Source organism: Coccinella septempunctata, chromosome 3 (genome assembly GCF_907165205.1).
Source record: "Coccinella septempunctata chromosome 3, icCocSept1.1, whole genome shotgun sequence".
NCBI classification, from domain to species: domain Eukaryota; kingdom Metazoa; phylum Arthropoda; class Insecta; order Coleoptera; family Coccinellidae; genus Coccinella; species Coccinella septempunctata.
In genome coordinates this window covers 28217654-28234358 of record NC_058191.1, presented here as the reverse complement: position 1 = coordinate 28234358, position 16705 = coordinate 28217654, and the positions used below count along the sequence as shown (strand labels likewise).

General features: G+C 32.8%; 3 protein-coding genes across 3 annotated transcripts; 2 read left to right on the top strand and 1 right to left on the bottom strand.

Moving 5' to 3' along the window:
- The first annotated feature begins 657 nt into the window (after nucleotides 1–657).
- Nucleotides 658–2526, top strand: LOC123309727 (protein YIPF6). Its single transcript, XM_044892961.1, has 7 exons — nucleotides 658–944; nucleotides 999–1118; nucleotides 1173–1251; nucleotides 1336–1378; nucleotides 1430–1558; nucleotides 1732–1889; nucleotides 2102–2526. The coding sequence occupies exons 1-7, from the start codon at nucleotides 918–920 to the stop codon at nucleotides 2218–2220; spliced, it is 675 nt and encodes a 224-aa protein (XP_044748896.1). The 5' UTR covers nucleotides 658–917; the 3' UTR covers nucleotides 2221–2526.
- Nucleotides 2476–4725, bottom strand: LOC123309726 (putative RNA polymerase II subunit B1 CTD phosphatase RPAP2). Its single transcript, XM_044892960.1, has 3 exons — nucleotides 4680–4725; nucleotides 4617–4646; nucleotides 2476–4537 (listed from the first exon to the last, which is right to left on the bottom strand). The coding sequence occupies exon 3, from the start codon at nucleotides 4522–4524 to the stop codon at nucleotides 2557–2559; it is 1968 nt and encodes a 655-aa protein (XP_044748895.1). The 5' UTR covers nucleotides 4525–4537; nucleotides 4617–4646; nucleotides 4680–4725; the 3' UTR covers nucleotides 2476–2556.
- A 2872-nt stretch (nucleotides 4726–7597) lies between these two features.
- Nucleotides 7598–15938, top strand: LOC123310179 (achaete-scute complex protein T3-like). The gene is made up of 4 exons (XM_044893596.1): nucleotides 7598–8169; nucleotides 12639–12910; nucleotides 14104–14209; nucleotides 15780–15938. The coding sequence occupies exons 1-4, from the start codon at nucleotides 8038–8040 to the stop codon at nucleotides 15828–15830; spliced, it is 561 nt and encodes a 186-aa protein (XP_044749531.1). The 5' UTR covers nucleotides 7598–8037; the 3' UTR covers nucleotides 15831–15938.
- Nucleotides 15939–16705: the final 767 nt, after the last annotated feature.

Here is a 16705-nt window from a genome sequence, read left to right as displayed (position 1 = left end):
AAATTCTGAAAACAATTTATTCACTTTGAAGGAATACAATATCGATATTATATATTTATGAACAATTCACTTGCCCTCTTTGATTGATTTACTATTATTTTGCTAGAATTTGAAATTTCTTTAATAGTATGTGATGTTCTACTTTTTTGTAGAATGAGTGACATAAGTATTTTTATCCAATATGCATAATTTCTAAATAATTTTAGTGGAGAATTTCCAAACAACGTCGTATATTCAAATACAAGATTTATGCCTTGACTGTTTGTTAGCAAAGTTGTTTAAAGACTAGACCAAAGATCTCCAATCTTTGGACTAGACTTTATGCAATAGCAAAGTGTAACAACTCGTTGTTATTACTCAAAATGTTCGATGAATAAATGTTGGATTTTCGTTAGAATAAAAACTGGCTGCAAGAGAAATTGATAAATTAATAAATAGAGTATGGCACATTGTCCAAATTGATAAAACGGAAATTATTGGAATTTAGTGGGAAAAAGCATGCACTGACAAAAAAAAAAATGACACAGTTGATTTTTGGAGACAAATTATGAGATTGCACCACTTTTCGGTATCTTTCAACTTTTAAGAATAAAATATGAATTTGAACAGTGGTCAGTAGTTCAAATAGATTTGAATTTTCATGTGAAACTGTCAGTTTTGTCATGGTTCTGTCACTGTCAATAACTAACGAAAACGAAATAAACAAATAACAAATAATAAATATGTCATAATTTGAAGAATTCCATAAATATAATTATGAATATTTATCTGTAGTAGAACAATTGAGAATATACCAATTATATTTCAATCGAAATAACTTGATAAATAAAAAAGCTTGTTGCTGTTTTTATGGGAGCTATATTTGTTTGGTACAATTGAATTCTTAAAGATATACATAATATCTAAAATAATACCTCATGAAAATGGATGATTCGCAATTGGAGGTAATTCTAGTTTGGCAGCTTCAAAAAGAAGCCTTCACTTCATTATATTTTCAGATGTTAGATGATATGAAAGGTATTGTCGAAGGAGAAATGAATATTCCTGTATCTAAGAGTATTGGGAATTTAGGTTCACCAGACTTCAATACTCTAGACGAACCTATAAGCGAGACAATAGTAAAATAAGGTTTTTCATATGAAAACTATATGCTAACCCTAATGTTTTTTTAGTTACGAGATTTAAAAGCAGTTGGAACAAAGTTTGCTCATGTGCTGATACCATCTGAAAAGAAATCACTACTTAAAGAGTGTATGTTCACTTGTTAATACAATATGAAACTTACTGATGGAACAAGATCCTAACATTCAAAATAATATAATTTTAATGTTTTAGGGGATCTCTGGGGACCTTTAATATTATGCACTTGCATGGCTATGTAAGTCAATAATTTAATATTTGTACATCATATAGAAATTAAGATTTTTAGGATTCTTCAAGGGTCTAACAGAAACCCAGATTCGAATGATGGGGGACCTGAATTTGCTCAAGTTTTTGTGATAGTATGGATAGGTTCAATGATTGTTACATTGAATTCAAAATTATTAGGTGGTAATATGTAAGTAAAAAAAAAGGTTAATTAACTCATTCTAAAAAGTGGTTGTGCATTCAACCAAGGAGGAAAAGAGTTGATACTAGTGATACTAAAGCATATTTTCTTCTACAGTTGGAAAAAAAGAATTAAATTTGAATAATATTACTGATGAAATTTATGTATTACTTTTATTTCAGTTCCTTTTTCCAGAGTGTATGTGTTCTTGGATACTGTTTATTACCAACAGCTATTGCATTGATAACCTGTTCGATAATTTTAATGGCTGAAGACACTTATTTTCTATTTGCCTTGAGAGTAATAGTATCACTAATTGGTTTTGGATGGGCGACATATGGTGAGACTGTTGTTTATATAAATATATATTTTCCTCTTGCTAAAACAAAGTGGTTCTCGAATTATTGAATCATGTAGTCCATTTCTTGGCGATAGTTCACTGTGAGGAAATGAGAATAAATAACCTTGTTGGGATAGAAAATAAGATTTCCAACTAATTTTAAGAATGAAATCAATAGTAATATACTCAATGTTCATATTTTTTCATTTCAGCTTCAATAATTTTTCTGGGAGATAGTCAGAAACCAGGAAGGAAGGCACTAGCCGTTTATCCGATTTTCTTATTTTATTTTATAATTTCCTGGCTTGTAATGTCTCATACAAATGTGTAATTTGATGGATAATTTTTACATTCCCATAAAAAAATAAGCATTTTGTGCACACAGTTTCAAAATATTACAACAGGGTATTTGAAACGAAATGCTGTATTATATTATGTGTTTCTGAACTTTAACTACTTAAGTTGAGCTGAAAACATTGTTCTTTATTTCATAATAAAGACTTTAAATGGAAGATCCAACTTTTTTGGTGGATAAAATAATAACATATTATTATATAATACAACTGTTGGAATTAAAACAAAACTGTGTGTTAGTGTAACATAATTTAATAAATAAACAGAAGTTTACAAAAAATTACATTGAAGAATATATATACTATATAAAATATTATGAATTTGTTGAAATGACATAAGTTTCCAAAAATCCATCCACATCACTAATTAATTTCAAAGTGTTTATGAGAATTCCTTTTTTACCAGGAAAGTATTCAAATATTGAATCCTCCAGCTCTTTGAATTCTTCTTTTTCCAATTCCTGACACAACTTATCATCTTTCAATGACAATATTTTCAAGCAAATAAATGCTATATAATTTCTAATAACAGGCTTGAAAACTATGTTTTCTGCATCCAATTTGAATGTTCTAATTAAATCTTTCAGATCGGTTAAAACATATGTGGAATCGTAACTGATATAATCCAGCAAAAACTGTAAACTTTTATTCAAGGTTTCTGAAAGAATTTTCTGACGTAAAGCATTTTGAGAATTCTGATGAGCTAATGGAATGAAACTAGTCTCTTCCTCCGTATTCCCAGTTTGATCCGTTTTTACTGGTCCAAAGTTTTTGTCCTTACTTTCATGCAGATCCCCATTAAGGAAAGTTTTTACTTTAATATCAAATTCCTTTGATTCACGTTTCAATTGGTGGTAATCTGGTAATGGCTTGAGTTTATTTTCCAAAAATTGAGATTCAATCTTTTCTTCAAATATTTCTTGCTCACACAATCTTCTACAAATAGATACATATTTCTTTTGATGATCTATTTCTAATTGACTAATTTTCAACTTTTCAAAATGTTCAGTTAGTTTATTCTCATCAAGAATTTCTTTTATCTTTGCCTCACCATGGATGAGGAGGAGAGTTTCCAAGGTAATCCATTTATTAAAAACACTTCGTAAAGTGTTCTCAACAGCACCTGAATCTTGCAATGAAAATTTTAATTCTATTAATGATTTATTATTCAACAGCTCCTTTTTTCTTTCAACATATTTTTCATTTAGCCTTGTCACTTCATTTGATTTAACATTCAATGGTAATGCGTCAATCATTGTTACTGTTGATTTTTGTATTCTGCTCTTGATTTTATTTGTAATTTTTGACAAATCGTCCATAGTTGGGCCTTTTTTATTTTTTGGACGATTACCTTTTAGAATATGATCATTACCACGTGCAGCCAGATTTCTGGGTTTATTCACTTCATCAGAAATATTTCTTATGTTTTCATCCTTACAGTAAGTTTCGCATTGTGAAAGGTTTTTTTCATATGGTTCTTTGTTATTTCTAGTAACCATACATTCTTTTTCAGATTTCAAAGTTTCAGGATTATTTTTACTTTTATCACATGGTGCACTCTCTTCTAGTTTATCATTCACATCATCTTTTTCCTCAAAACTGCTTTCTATAAGAGTTGATAATTGAGATTTGTTAGCCTTTTTTCCAGGTTTTTCATTTGTATTAATCTTTTGCTTTCCATCCAACGCTGAAACTGAGAAATCAATATCGCCAACATCATCTAGAGATAATTTAGCAAATGATGAAATGGTAGTGAATTCTTCATTCTTCACAATTTTTTTTGATTTGATATTTACTCCGGCAGCACTTTGAGTTACTTTTTTTAAAAGAAGATTGAATGTTGGTACATCTTCTAAGTCTCTCAACCATAAAGGACTGTCAAGAATCTGAGATTTTATGTGGTTGCTTGCATTGAAGCAAAAGATACTACAAAAATTGCCATATTCATTCAAGTCATACACTTTCTTGCTTTTATTGGATATTTTATAACGACACTTAGGTTTCGAGATTTTTTTCCTGCAGAGAGGATATCCACATAACATTAACAAAGCTCTTTCTTCAGCGATATCTTCATAATATTCAGGGTTTAAGTACACAAGACTTTTTAGGAATAAATCAGCACTGACACTCCTTTCTAGAAATAACTGCACTATGCCTAGAGCTTTTCTTTCACATTCTTGCCTCTTCTGAGCAGTAGTTAGTAAACTTTTAACTTTGCTAATCCCATTTCCTTCAATTTTTTCCGAAAGGGTCAAATAATCTTCAAGAGAATCGTGTTCCATCCTTCAGAATAAACTATAAGTAATATTCTTGATTATAGGTATAATATTATGTAAATAAGTTTGGTAATTCAACCGTATTATCATACATTCACCAATTAACAGAGAAAAGTAAACACGAAACACAGAACACTTGACTTACTTTATGACACGAAACAGATGACTGTGACAAGAATGACAGCTAACACGGACAGACAAATCTGTCTTAACTGACAGCTGACAGTGACAATCATAGATAATCACACAGAGACAGAGACTTTCTCTATGTAATCACAGAACACTAATATAACCAAAGAGTAGTGTTATTAATTAGTGTTCTGTGCTTTTTGGTAGAGAAAAAAGGTATTACTAAACATCAAGAACGATAAACTCTTCTTTATCTTTATCTCCATCGGTATAAGCCGTAAGGGGGGAAAGACTACCAGAATATGGGGTGTTGCCAGAACAATTGAACGAACAGAGAAGTTGATAATATTACAATAGTTTTCACTTTAGACGAAAAGATGGCAGCACTTTACGAATGTCTTTTCAATTTCAGCAGGTTTCAAATTGTAGCCAATGGCAAAAGTTTTCGATAAATTTTTTCATTAGGAAATTCGTTAAAAAAATCATTTAACATCGGAAAGTGGTTAACATGAATGAATGAACTTTAATGAAAAAATTTTTCAATTTTTCTTTCCGTTTGACGAATAAAAAAATTTCTGACTTTCCGAGGTGACGGAATCATGATGAAAACCCCATATCATAGACTTAATAAAGCATATTATTATGTCTATGCCCCATATAAATAAGTGGTTTTGGACGTATGATATACCTTTTCCCCCTTTGATCTGACCACTAAAACGTTGTTCTTTGCTACTCAACAAAAATAATGATTTTCTCACAATTAAAAAATGTTGTAATATATTTTTCAATCAAGATCGTTGCTTGATGGCCGATTCCATTTAACATAATATTCTGTAATTTTCAGATTAAATAATTAATTTTACCTATTCTCGCCTGAAATTTTTTTTATTGATTACTTTGATAGTTTCGAGATATGTGAAATCAAATGATAAACAAATCGAGTACACCCGACAAAGATATTTAAATTTCTGGCTTCAATCGACTATTTCTCAAGTTTCAATGTTAATATCATAAACATATATGTTTTATTCGTCTAAGATCATGACGATATTTCTGAATATGAAACTCGAAATTAATATACAGGTTAAGCAGGGTGTTCTTGTTCAATTGGTTGAAATATATGAGCATGTCTTCAGATAGCGTTCAGATGTCCATGTCCACAAATTCTCGAAAAATCATAACTGTGGCGATTCGGTGTAGGTACTAGATACACTGAATTGATATTTGATCGTGAAAAATTAAAAACTTTTGGTCCGCCATATTGAATGCTTTATTAGGCGATTTTTTCGAAGTGAAATATTTTGAAGCGGTCTATCTTCAATCGTTAAACACTCCTTTTTGGAAAGCCTCGTATCTATGAGCCAATACATGGTGTAAAGGAATAGATACTTAAAAATATTAGGGGTGATTCTCAATAAATACCTAGAGTGGATTTTAATAATAATTTTTTTGAGTGAATGTGGCCCCTTCTAAATATGACACCCGAAAAATAATTATTAATTTTTGCAAATCAGAAAACTGGAATGGAGTGGATATTCAATGCGAGCAATAAAAAAAAAGTCTACCTACACGACTCAATGAGCTACGCACTGTTGATAAATAATTTTTTTCTCAAAAACCTTAACTTTTAGTAAGAAATTACACGAGATCTTTTTTTTTAAATCAACTAAGCTATGAAGAATTAATTTTTCAATGGTATAATATGAATAAGAAGAAAAGTTTCTTGCGAAACAAATTTTAGAGGTGGCTTTTTCTACCACTTGAAATTATAGGTGAACACCACCAATACTGTTTATTGCCCCCTCGCTTCTATGCAATGTCTGCCCAATTTTATTTCTATCAGTTTTCTGGTTTCCAAGAAAAAATAAAAGTTGCTTTTCAGGTGCCATCTTTATGGAGCTTTGTCTAAGCAGGGACTGCTAAAAAAATTATAGAGAATACTCACATTATTTTCTTACAAGGAATCACACCCTAAGGTTTTTGCAACTATTCATTTACACCCTGTTTATGAGTTATATTCTGTTTTTCCCTTATGTAGTATTATTATTTTTATTTTAGGCCCTGAATTAGGTATGAGATACCAAGTAAGTACGCCTATACAGGGTGTATTTGAAGAGAGGCTTTTTTTCAGCAGAAGGTAGAACTGGTAAAACTGAAGCGTTTCACTAAAAATCACCTATACAAAACTTTCAGAATGACGAAGTTGAAAACAAAAATTGAAAATGATTACTGAAATAGATCCTAATACGACCCTAGACCGTTTGTTAGCTGAATTATAGCAAAGCAGTGGGAAAAAATTTATCTCCTGATTCGACAATGTGGTTTCGTTTAGGATATTGGCTCGTTCGATATTTACGTGGTAATGAAAATGGAGGATTGCTGAATTGTTTTCATTGTTTTTTAGTAACTTACACGATTTCATGAAATGACTCATTTCGATACCAACTGACAGAAGAGACTTAGGACACAAGTATAAAAAATAGAATAATACTTCCAAATCTCACCAGTAAAATTCGTCTAAATTATTCTCGAATTTTTTCACAATGGACATCACAAGCTTCTTGTTCGAACATTCCAACAAGCGTCGTAAAGATGGGATGAAATGGGGAAACATCATACTTTTTCAACATAACTAACATAAGCACTTTCAAGAAACTGCCTCGATATTCTACATTTTTTTCACCCTAATTTTCACAATTCAACAATTATGATTCTCTCGAAAGTGACCTGATGCATCTAATCCGATGAACTTGGTACTGAACCATTCACTGTCCTGCCGTATGTTTATGTTTTGTTTCTTTTTTGATATGCCGGAGTCACCTTCCACAGTCCCGTTACTTGAAATTCAATGAAATTTCATCGAACTTCTAGGGGTTGTATCTCAGCCATCTTGGGTATTATATTGACAATTTTTGGTTGAACGACTTATTTTGATGAGTTCTACCTTCTGTCAAAAAGAAGCCTCACCTTTGGAAACACCCTGTATTTATTAGTCAACATAACGAGTTGAACAAGCGAGTGCATAAACAAGTTTGGCATCTCGCACATTTTCAACCCCTCCTGAGGTCCCAAGCAGTTTTAAAAAATCAAAGCCGTCCGGCTACGCTCAAAATCATAACTCATAACCAAATTAAAGAGCAGCTGAAACTGAAACAAATTCTAGAAAGATGTTCCTCATGTTCCGCCCCCATCCAGGTGTATACGGGTAGAATACCTAATGAAATAATGTAAGCGATAGCCGAATGATTAGCGATAATTTGTTAAAAAGCTGCACTCTATCCTCAAGTCCACAAATGTCTAGACCCTAGGGTTGATCTGTGCAGTTTGTCCAAGAGACCACGCGTGTACGCTTTGGACAGAAGTTCTGATAGTGAAAAGAAAAAACGTACAATGGGAATGACGTCTTACCAGTGCAATTTGACACCGTCTCACAGTAATCATTTAACATCCATAGAAAAGAAATACGATACTTTCGCAGACGACTTGAGTGGCGCGGAGAATTTCAGTTGTTGTGGAACGTGGGTGAGTTTTTTTTTAAGCTTTTATTGTGAATGTATTTATTTTGATGTTATAATTATCGAGAAAAGCTTCAAATTTTATATCATACACTAGATAGAGTCATTCTCGTATTCCGGGTTTTCCAGTAGAAAAATCAAGTGAAGATGGTAACGTAGAATAGTTAGAAACGAATATAAGTCAAATAGATTCGAGTGATTTATGATGGAGGTCGAAAAATTTCTGAAAAAAAATGTCAGATTTCCTATCTCTATATTAAATTATGTCTTTCCGAAATATAGAAAGATTCAAACTCTTATCATTAATAAGAATAAGAACTAGTCAAATTTGCCAGAAAACACATCCCATAATTCCAAATCAAAAATGAAGAAAAAAATGAAAAAAGAGAAAAAAAAAAGATAAAAATAAAAAAAATTTGGAAGAATTCTAAGATTTCAACGAACTAGATGAAAAGAGTTTAGATGATTAACAAAGGGCACGAAAATATGTTGAAATCAACATAGAATTATTATTCATGAAATCTTTTATTTTTACATTGCATTTCAATTTATAGTACGTACTTGTTGACTAATGAAAAAGATTCACATACCACAAAAAAATTATTTAATTACAATAAAGAGAGTTATTGAGATTCTAATTATACTCACTCCGTTTCAGTATATTTCATCCCTTTGTTTGTTACGATAGGTTTTGTGCTTTTAATGTTATATTATCACATTTATCGATTTTTCATTATGGTTTATTCTAAAAACGATACATTTGGAATACTTTGGCTTTATGTAAAACAAAATGAATGTGTCTAATAAATTGCACAAATATTTAATGATATTCACCATGATCATCAAACAAGTAGCACTCACTTGTAGTTGGAGAGCCCAAGAGGGAAGTTCGGGATTTACTCGAGCGTGCCAGATTAATATTAGGGGAGATACTTTGGACCCTGTAGAGTACCTCTACCAAAAATTAGACCTGTTTATTGGGGGAATGGGGTATTTTCCTAAAACTCAAAAAAAGAATTAAAAATTATTTTTGGAAACCATTTTCTATTGGTTAGTCACCACATAAAAGGTTCCACTCAAAATTCAGTAGGAAAAAAAATATAGCCTTTGAAAAAAAATTTGTGAGAGCTTGTGACGTAGAATGCCTTTACTAGAGTCTAGTAATTTTTGTGAATTCGACAACATCGGAACTGATCAAGAGGATATTGAACTTGGAACATAAATGCATTTATGTATTTATGTTCCAAGATACAGAATTATATCTTCCTGAAACCGATGACAGTTTCTGACATTGTTTTAAACGTTCTTGTCAGATTGTTATAACTTGAGGAAATGGAGTGGAATTTTTCAAAAGCAAGCAGTGAAAATTTACCACCTGTAAACTTTTTCATATTGATGACTTTAGAAACCTATGAAATATATCAGCAATGCCTTCTTTCATCAACAAAAACAGCCCAAGGAAGATAGAATATTAACTGACAATAAACAACCATAGACTCAATAATATATTATCAAGTCTATGGAGATCAGAAAACATTGATGAGAGTCATTGATGGCAATACACAACCATAGACGCAATAATATATGGAGATCAGAAAATTTGATGAGAAACATTGATGAGTGTTCCAACGATGCCGGATTGTAAAAGTAACGTAGAATGTTTCTGGGAGAATGCCTCCGCGATGTGAATTTCCGTAATTAAAAACAGGCAAAATACAACTGTTAAAATAGAAAAAAAATACTTTTCCATATATTTGAGATATGAGGATTTCGTTGATATATATTTTGAAATTTAGGAAAATACCCCATTGTCTAGGACAGCCCGTCAGAAAAGTGAAAAAAAAACGACCATTGTTTCACTCGAGCGTGTTACATATGGATATATGTATATGTAATCAATGTTGAAAAGTATATATTCTCTTAATCTGACAATCTAAGCGGGACGAAAATATGTGGTAGGGCGCCAAAGTTGCAAAAAAAAACGTCACGTTTACGTTCTCGAGAGCGGTGACTTTTTTTTTAATTTGAAGCTAATGATTCAAGAATAACGGAAAAAATATAATCTGACAGTTTCAGCAAGAAACAATAAAAATTAGCCATAAAGGCATAAAAATAAGTTTTTTTGAATTATCTCCTCTCCTGGGATTCAAATTGTTTTTGCATTCATTATAAAGGTATAACATTTTCTACAAATTTTGTCCGAATAAATTTTTTCTACGTTTGAACGTTTTTGGGATATATGACGATGAATGTACTTACATTAGACTGGGTTTCTACCTTGACCTTGGCCTTTCCCATGTGTGGCTAAGCTCCCCGCTTTTATCGCCCTCTAGCTCGAAGTTTGAGGATGAGGGTATGAAAAATTGCTTCAGACAAAAGTTGTATAGAATTTTATTATCTACAACTTTCATAATGGATACAGAAACGATTAGAGGTACAGGAAGGAAGATATTTAAATAAAATGCCATCTACAAACTGTCAGATTAAGCAAAGCCAACCTGATTAGTGTCAGATTAATAGATCAACAGGTCTACAACACCGAGATTAACCATGTGTATGAAAATCTGACACGCTCGAGTATGTACTAGTAACGATTTAGTTTGCATTTGCAATGGAACCCTGTGATCTTGCATAATGTCCGAATTGTCAGTCTCTTGAAAAGTAACTTACTTTAGGTGCAATTAAAATATCCTTTCGAAATGTGACACGCTTGAAATTTTTTTTTACCATTCTCAACTATTTCGTACGGCCAGCCCCACCACGCAAACTGTCAGATTAACATGAATTTATTATCAGAGACACGTCCAGCATATACAGAATCTCAATCTGGCACGCTCGATTATGTACAGCTGATTTTTTTTACATATTTGAAAACCTGCAGACGCTTTCCCCACTGCTGAGTGTGCATACATCATAAAACATTTTTTCTTCCTATCATCTTATCTTCAAAATCCACTAGGTTTCCACGACGCTCGAGTAAATCCCAATTTAGCATCGTCGGCTCCCCAACTATTATGCACCTCACATTGCACTATAGCACGATGATAGCTAAATATGGTTTCATTCCAATACGAGGATGTATTGATATCTAGTTAGCCTAGACCAGTTCCATGAATAAAAAAAATATTGCTTTACCATAACAACGAACAATAACTAATTAGAAGTGTCAGTATGAAGTTTGAGGTCAAAAAAACTAAACCAGAGTTACGCAATAAATTAAAACAAAGAAGATGTCCACCGAAATAATTGTGAATATCGAAAAATTGGAGTATAGAGCCATCATCAAGTACCTGTATTTAAAAGGGTTAAGAGGTAAGCAGATTTACGAAGATTTGCTTAATACCCTTGGTGATCAATGTCCTTCATTTGCGATCGTGAAAAATTGGACTGCAAGCTTCAAAAGAGGCAAATTTTCCATTGAAGATGATGACCGATCGGGAAGGCCAGTTTCTGTGTCAGTCCCCGAAAATATCGATGCAGTTCATGGTATGATTTTATCAGACCGCCGAATTGGGCTGAAACGGATATCTGAAGCACTGAATATTACATATGAACGCGTTCATCATATGGTTCACGTCAATTTGGACATGAGAAAAATTGCTGCAAAATGGATACCCAAATGTTTGAATGTTGACCAGAAGCGTGCAAGGGTAGAAGCATCGCATTCGATCTGAGCTCGATTTGAAAACGATGTAGACTTCTTAAACCGAATTGTTACTATGGATGACACTTGGGTACATTTCTACGATCCAGAAACAAAGCAACAATCGATAGAATGGCGACACTCTTGTTCTCCAAGACCTAAGAAGTTTCGTGTCCAAAAATCTGCTGGAAAAGTTCTTGCTTCAGTTTTTTGGGATTTCCATGGAGTTGAATAATGGTAGAACAATATTAGATAAAAGATTACTATTCGATATTACTGACCACTCTACGGAAAAAAATTAAAGAGAAAAGACGCGGAAAGCTTTCCAAAGTTGTTTCGTTTTTGCTAGACAACGCCCCTGCACAAAAATCTCATGTTGCCATGCAAAAAATTCGTGATTTAGGGTTTGAATTACTAGAACACCCCCCCATATTCAACAGATTTGGCTCCATCCGATTATCATCTCTTTCCTTAACTGAAAAAAAAAATTAAAAGGTCGTAAATTTTCTTCCAACGAGGAGGTAATAAAAGCTGTGGAGGTCCGGTACAGTTACAGAACAAGGAGAAACATTTTTTGTGAAAGGTCTAGAGACGTTGTAGGTTCGCTGTAATAAATGTATCTAATTAAAGGGAGAATATGTTGAGTAATAAAATATTTTGACATTGAAATTTTGTTTGGTTCTATAGTGGGCTAAGAAATTTTTCAATATATCCTCGTATGTGTTCCTATTGTTCTGACAATATGCGCAAGATCATGTTTGATTCCTTTAGATGGAATTCAAAACCTTTGAAGTACCCGAATGTCCCTTATAAAGGTATTTTTTTTTGATAAGGCTCAGATTACAGCACCAGCACAGGCAGATGCACCCACGACGTCTGTCCTAGACATTGAATACGAAGATGATATGCAATATGATGCCTTGTCCAGCATACCACCGAATGAAAAAAAATTCAAACAATCCGAGAGGTACTTCAGCCACTCCCTTGATGGGCATAAAGCGCCGCAGTTAGTGGCCAAAAGGAATTTGAGAGAGAGAAATAGGGTGCAAGCTGTGAATGGCGCTTTCAATCGACTGAGAAAAGCCGTACCTTTTCAGCACGCAAGGTTGGTAGAAATTCAACACGAATTTTTATAACGTCATTATTTTACTTTGAATTCATCGATGTGTCATAAAAGATATGAATGTGGAGTTTGTACCTATGTGACTCGATTGTCAAAATATTTTAGGATTTTTTGTGCCTTTGTTCAGAAGTTGAAATTGGTCTAGGAAATGCATTCTAGCGATCTCCTATTCTTTAGAAAATAGTGTATTTATTTTAATTTTTCGGACTGCTGAGTAGGAAATACCGATTTCAAACTTGGAAATTCACACACATAAAAAGGATTTCTCGAAATAAGAATATTTAAATTCTTGGATATATTTTCCCAATATCGAATATATTTATTAATTCAAACTCTGCAAAGTTTGATGTCAAATGTTTCGTGTATGAAGTCAGAAATACCGAGTTTGCATTAAGAAGAAATTTATAGTCTGTAGTCAGAAGTTCTTATGTCGAAAATTCAATTTTCAGAAATTATATGATCACTGATCATATAATTTCTGACTTTCCTAAAAATTGCGATTTCTTTCAGCTTCTAGGAAGACAAATATGCGGAATATGAGTATAGAATTGATAATAAAGATTGTGAGCATATATAATCTTCTTAATCCTAATTTGTCAGTACCTAATGTTATCTGGTGACTTAAAAATCACGAAATTATCCTGAAAAAAACAGCAAAGTACCTACAATTAGTTACACCAGGAAAGAATTTTATTAAAATTGCAATTTCCGAGTTATGCTAGTTTAGTGTAGGTTCTATGTACCTACCTTAGACTACACTATACCCACTCTAACTTTTGTAATTTGAATAGTGGAATGGAATTTGGACTAGAATTTAATACAGAATGATTACAATTTACTTATCGATTCGAATTCCAGTTTCAATTTTTAAGGGAGTTTGTGTAGGTATTTCAAAAGTTACAATTAAAAATTTTGTTACACCTGACCGTCTAGTCACACTTATATTTCTGATGATTATCTAGCCATTCGAAAAAAAAATGAAATTTCGAATGAAATATCATTCGTTTCGTGTATTTCAAAAACTACGTTTATCAAAGTCAAATAATTTAGGACCTGTAGCGGTAGGACTTTATTATGTCAACAAACCACAAGATACAGATTACTTCAATTAGGTGATGAAATTTGAGTCTCAATTATTCGATAGACAATCCTAACTGCCCAAATTTTATTTTCAGAGGAAAACGCATAAGCAAGGTGAAGACTCTGCAAAATGCTATCAATTACATAAGGGGGCTTGAACAACTCCTCAATAACGAATTTATGCAAACCATTTCAATTAGGGTGAGTTTTGAAGTGAATGTTTACTAGTGGCGGTTCCAGGAGTAATTTTCGGGGGCGCTTTAAGTTTATATTTGAAAGTTTGTGACATTTTGTTGATATAAAATAGGTATGTTTTTATAGGCGAATTTTGGCGCTGTAACCACAGCTTAACTATGGTTATGGTTATCTCTGACGTCATAGTTACTGATGACATTTATGTCATCAGCTGTTAGGTGTCAGCTGTACGTTTTGTTTGGTTAGTTTTCGATAAAAATAATGCCCGTTTGCACCGTTTCGCTGGTAACCATGGTTAAACTAATCGGTTGACGGTTTGCACCGTGGAATCATAATCGTTGTTTACTTTAATCATCGATAGGTTTGGCAACACCACTCACAGCATAGAAAATTCAAATTTTCAACGAAGCACATCATAGAAGATAAATTAAAAAGAAAAAGAAGTCAAGGTTTTGTGACTAAACTTCTGTTGTCAAGGTGGGAAATTTGAACATTTCTTTTGGAGTTTCGGTATTGTGTTTTGAATTCGAAGTGCGAATATGAGTAGCATCAACACATCCTATTACTCTAAGAATAGGAAAAGAAGCCTTCTTGTGAAAGGACTGTTGAATTTCACTATATCCTCATCTTTGGTCATTTTAATGAATTCGGAATATAATTTACCAATTGCTAATAAAACTGCAGCAATAATTCTTGATCCTGTCGATACATCTACATTTACAAAAGCCAACTGACCATCAGCACTAGCATAAAACCTCAATGTAGTTAGCAATTGATTTATTGGGGCAACACTATTATTCCTGAAATATCTATTTTGGTATAATATAACTAATTATTAAATTCCAAATAATTCTCCATATATGGCAAAAAAATAGCACGTTTTCTTTCGTCAAACGAAAACTTCTGAAAAAAGTGAGGTCCATTCTGTCGAAATAATTTCTTCTACTGGGAAAACATCTGGGAAATCCAAATTCAATATTGCCAAGTGTATCAAGATCATCATCAAGTAATATCTCATCCAGAGAGCGCTTTTATTTTCAAAAACCACCGTCGATGAAAACAGGTCCCACTTCATAGAAGGAGAGTTTCCCTTCTATATGGGTGCGTTCTGTGCATCGTGAATCCCGCTCCCAACGTCTACTATTTGTGTTCTGTGCGTCTCTGTTAAGAATCTATGGCACTAAACTACATACCATACTCTTTAACCCTACTCAAGAGGAAGGTTACGTGTAGTTACGTGATTAACTTCCTGTGACGTCATTGAAACGTCATAGTTACATGGTTATCATCGCCAAAATGTGGTTACCCAAGTAACTACAACCTAACCATAGTTAACCACTAGCGCCAAAATTCGTCTTTTGATTATTGAAATATAAGCTAAATGTTTGAAAGGAAACTACTTTGGAACTTATTCTTGTTTAAAGCGGGAAAAATATCATTTTTCGTTATTCGAAAACAATATTTTACAATTTCTGAAAGGGAAAGACCATGGCCCCCATGCTTCCCTCCCTCTGGAACCGCCCTTGATGTTTACATGTATCAGCGTTCATTGAAATAATTTCTTTTCAATTTACAGAGATACTTCAACCCGAAAGAAGACTCTATATGGTGGGATTTGGAATACTGAACTGGCTAATCCCATTTTACCAATATACCTTTTTCTCTAGTCAGCTTTCTCAATATGATCCTAGTCATTTTTTTTTCATATTTGGATGTTCATCGAAATATATCTTAATCTTGTATAAAACATATTTATTTTTCTGTACCTACAATAAATAAATTAAAAAGTTCGTGATATGAATTTTAATATAAAAATGTCGTTCGAATCAATAACCAAAGTGGCCACCTATTCATGTACAGAACTCCGCAATCGCGGTTCTGAAGGGTAAATACTAATTTGGTTGTAATCTGCCGAATAGTTTGAAAGCTGCAAAATTTCATGAAGTGAAACTTTGCACAGGACTCCGTTTCGGTACTCTACAACTATCCACTAATCTTCTAATCTATGGTTACTTTTATTGAAAGATAAACGACTCGAAAGATTTGGAAAATCCTGAAAAAGATGGGTTCAGTTAAAAATTTGTCAAGACCGAACGGTTGCACCTAGTTGTATGAAATTCTCAGATTTATTACTAGAAGAGTTGCTCTTTCAGGATATGTATCACATTTCCATCTACGGTTACTTTTATTGAGTGATAAACGACTCGAAAGCTGACATTTGAAAAATCCTGAAAAATATGGGTTCAATTGAAAATTCATCAAGACCGAACCATTGCACATAGATGGATGAAATTCTCATATTTGAGGCGTTCAGAGCTGAAGTGAACCAAGTTCATGCAGCCTAGTTTTGAGATAAATGGCTTAAAAGTTGTTTATCACCAATTAATTCATAAGTGACTTCTTTAGATTTTAAAAGTTTAGAATGACAGCATATGCTCACAAGGGCGGATCTAGGATTCTTTTCTGGGGGGGGCACAACGGGCAGACGAGCAAGAAAATCAA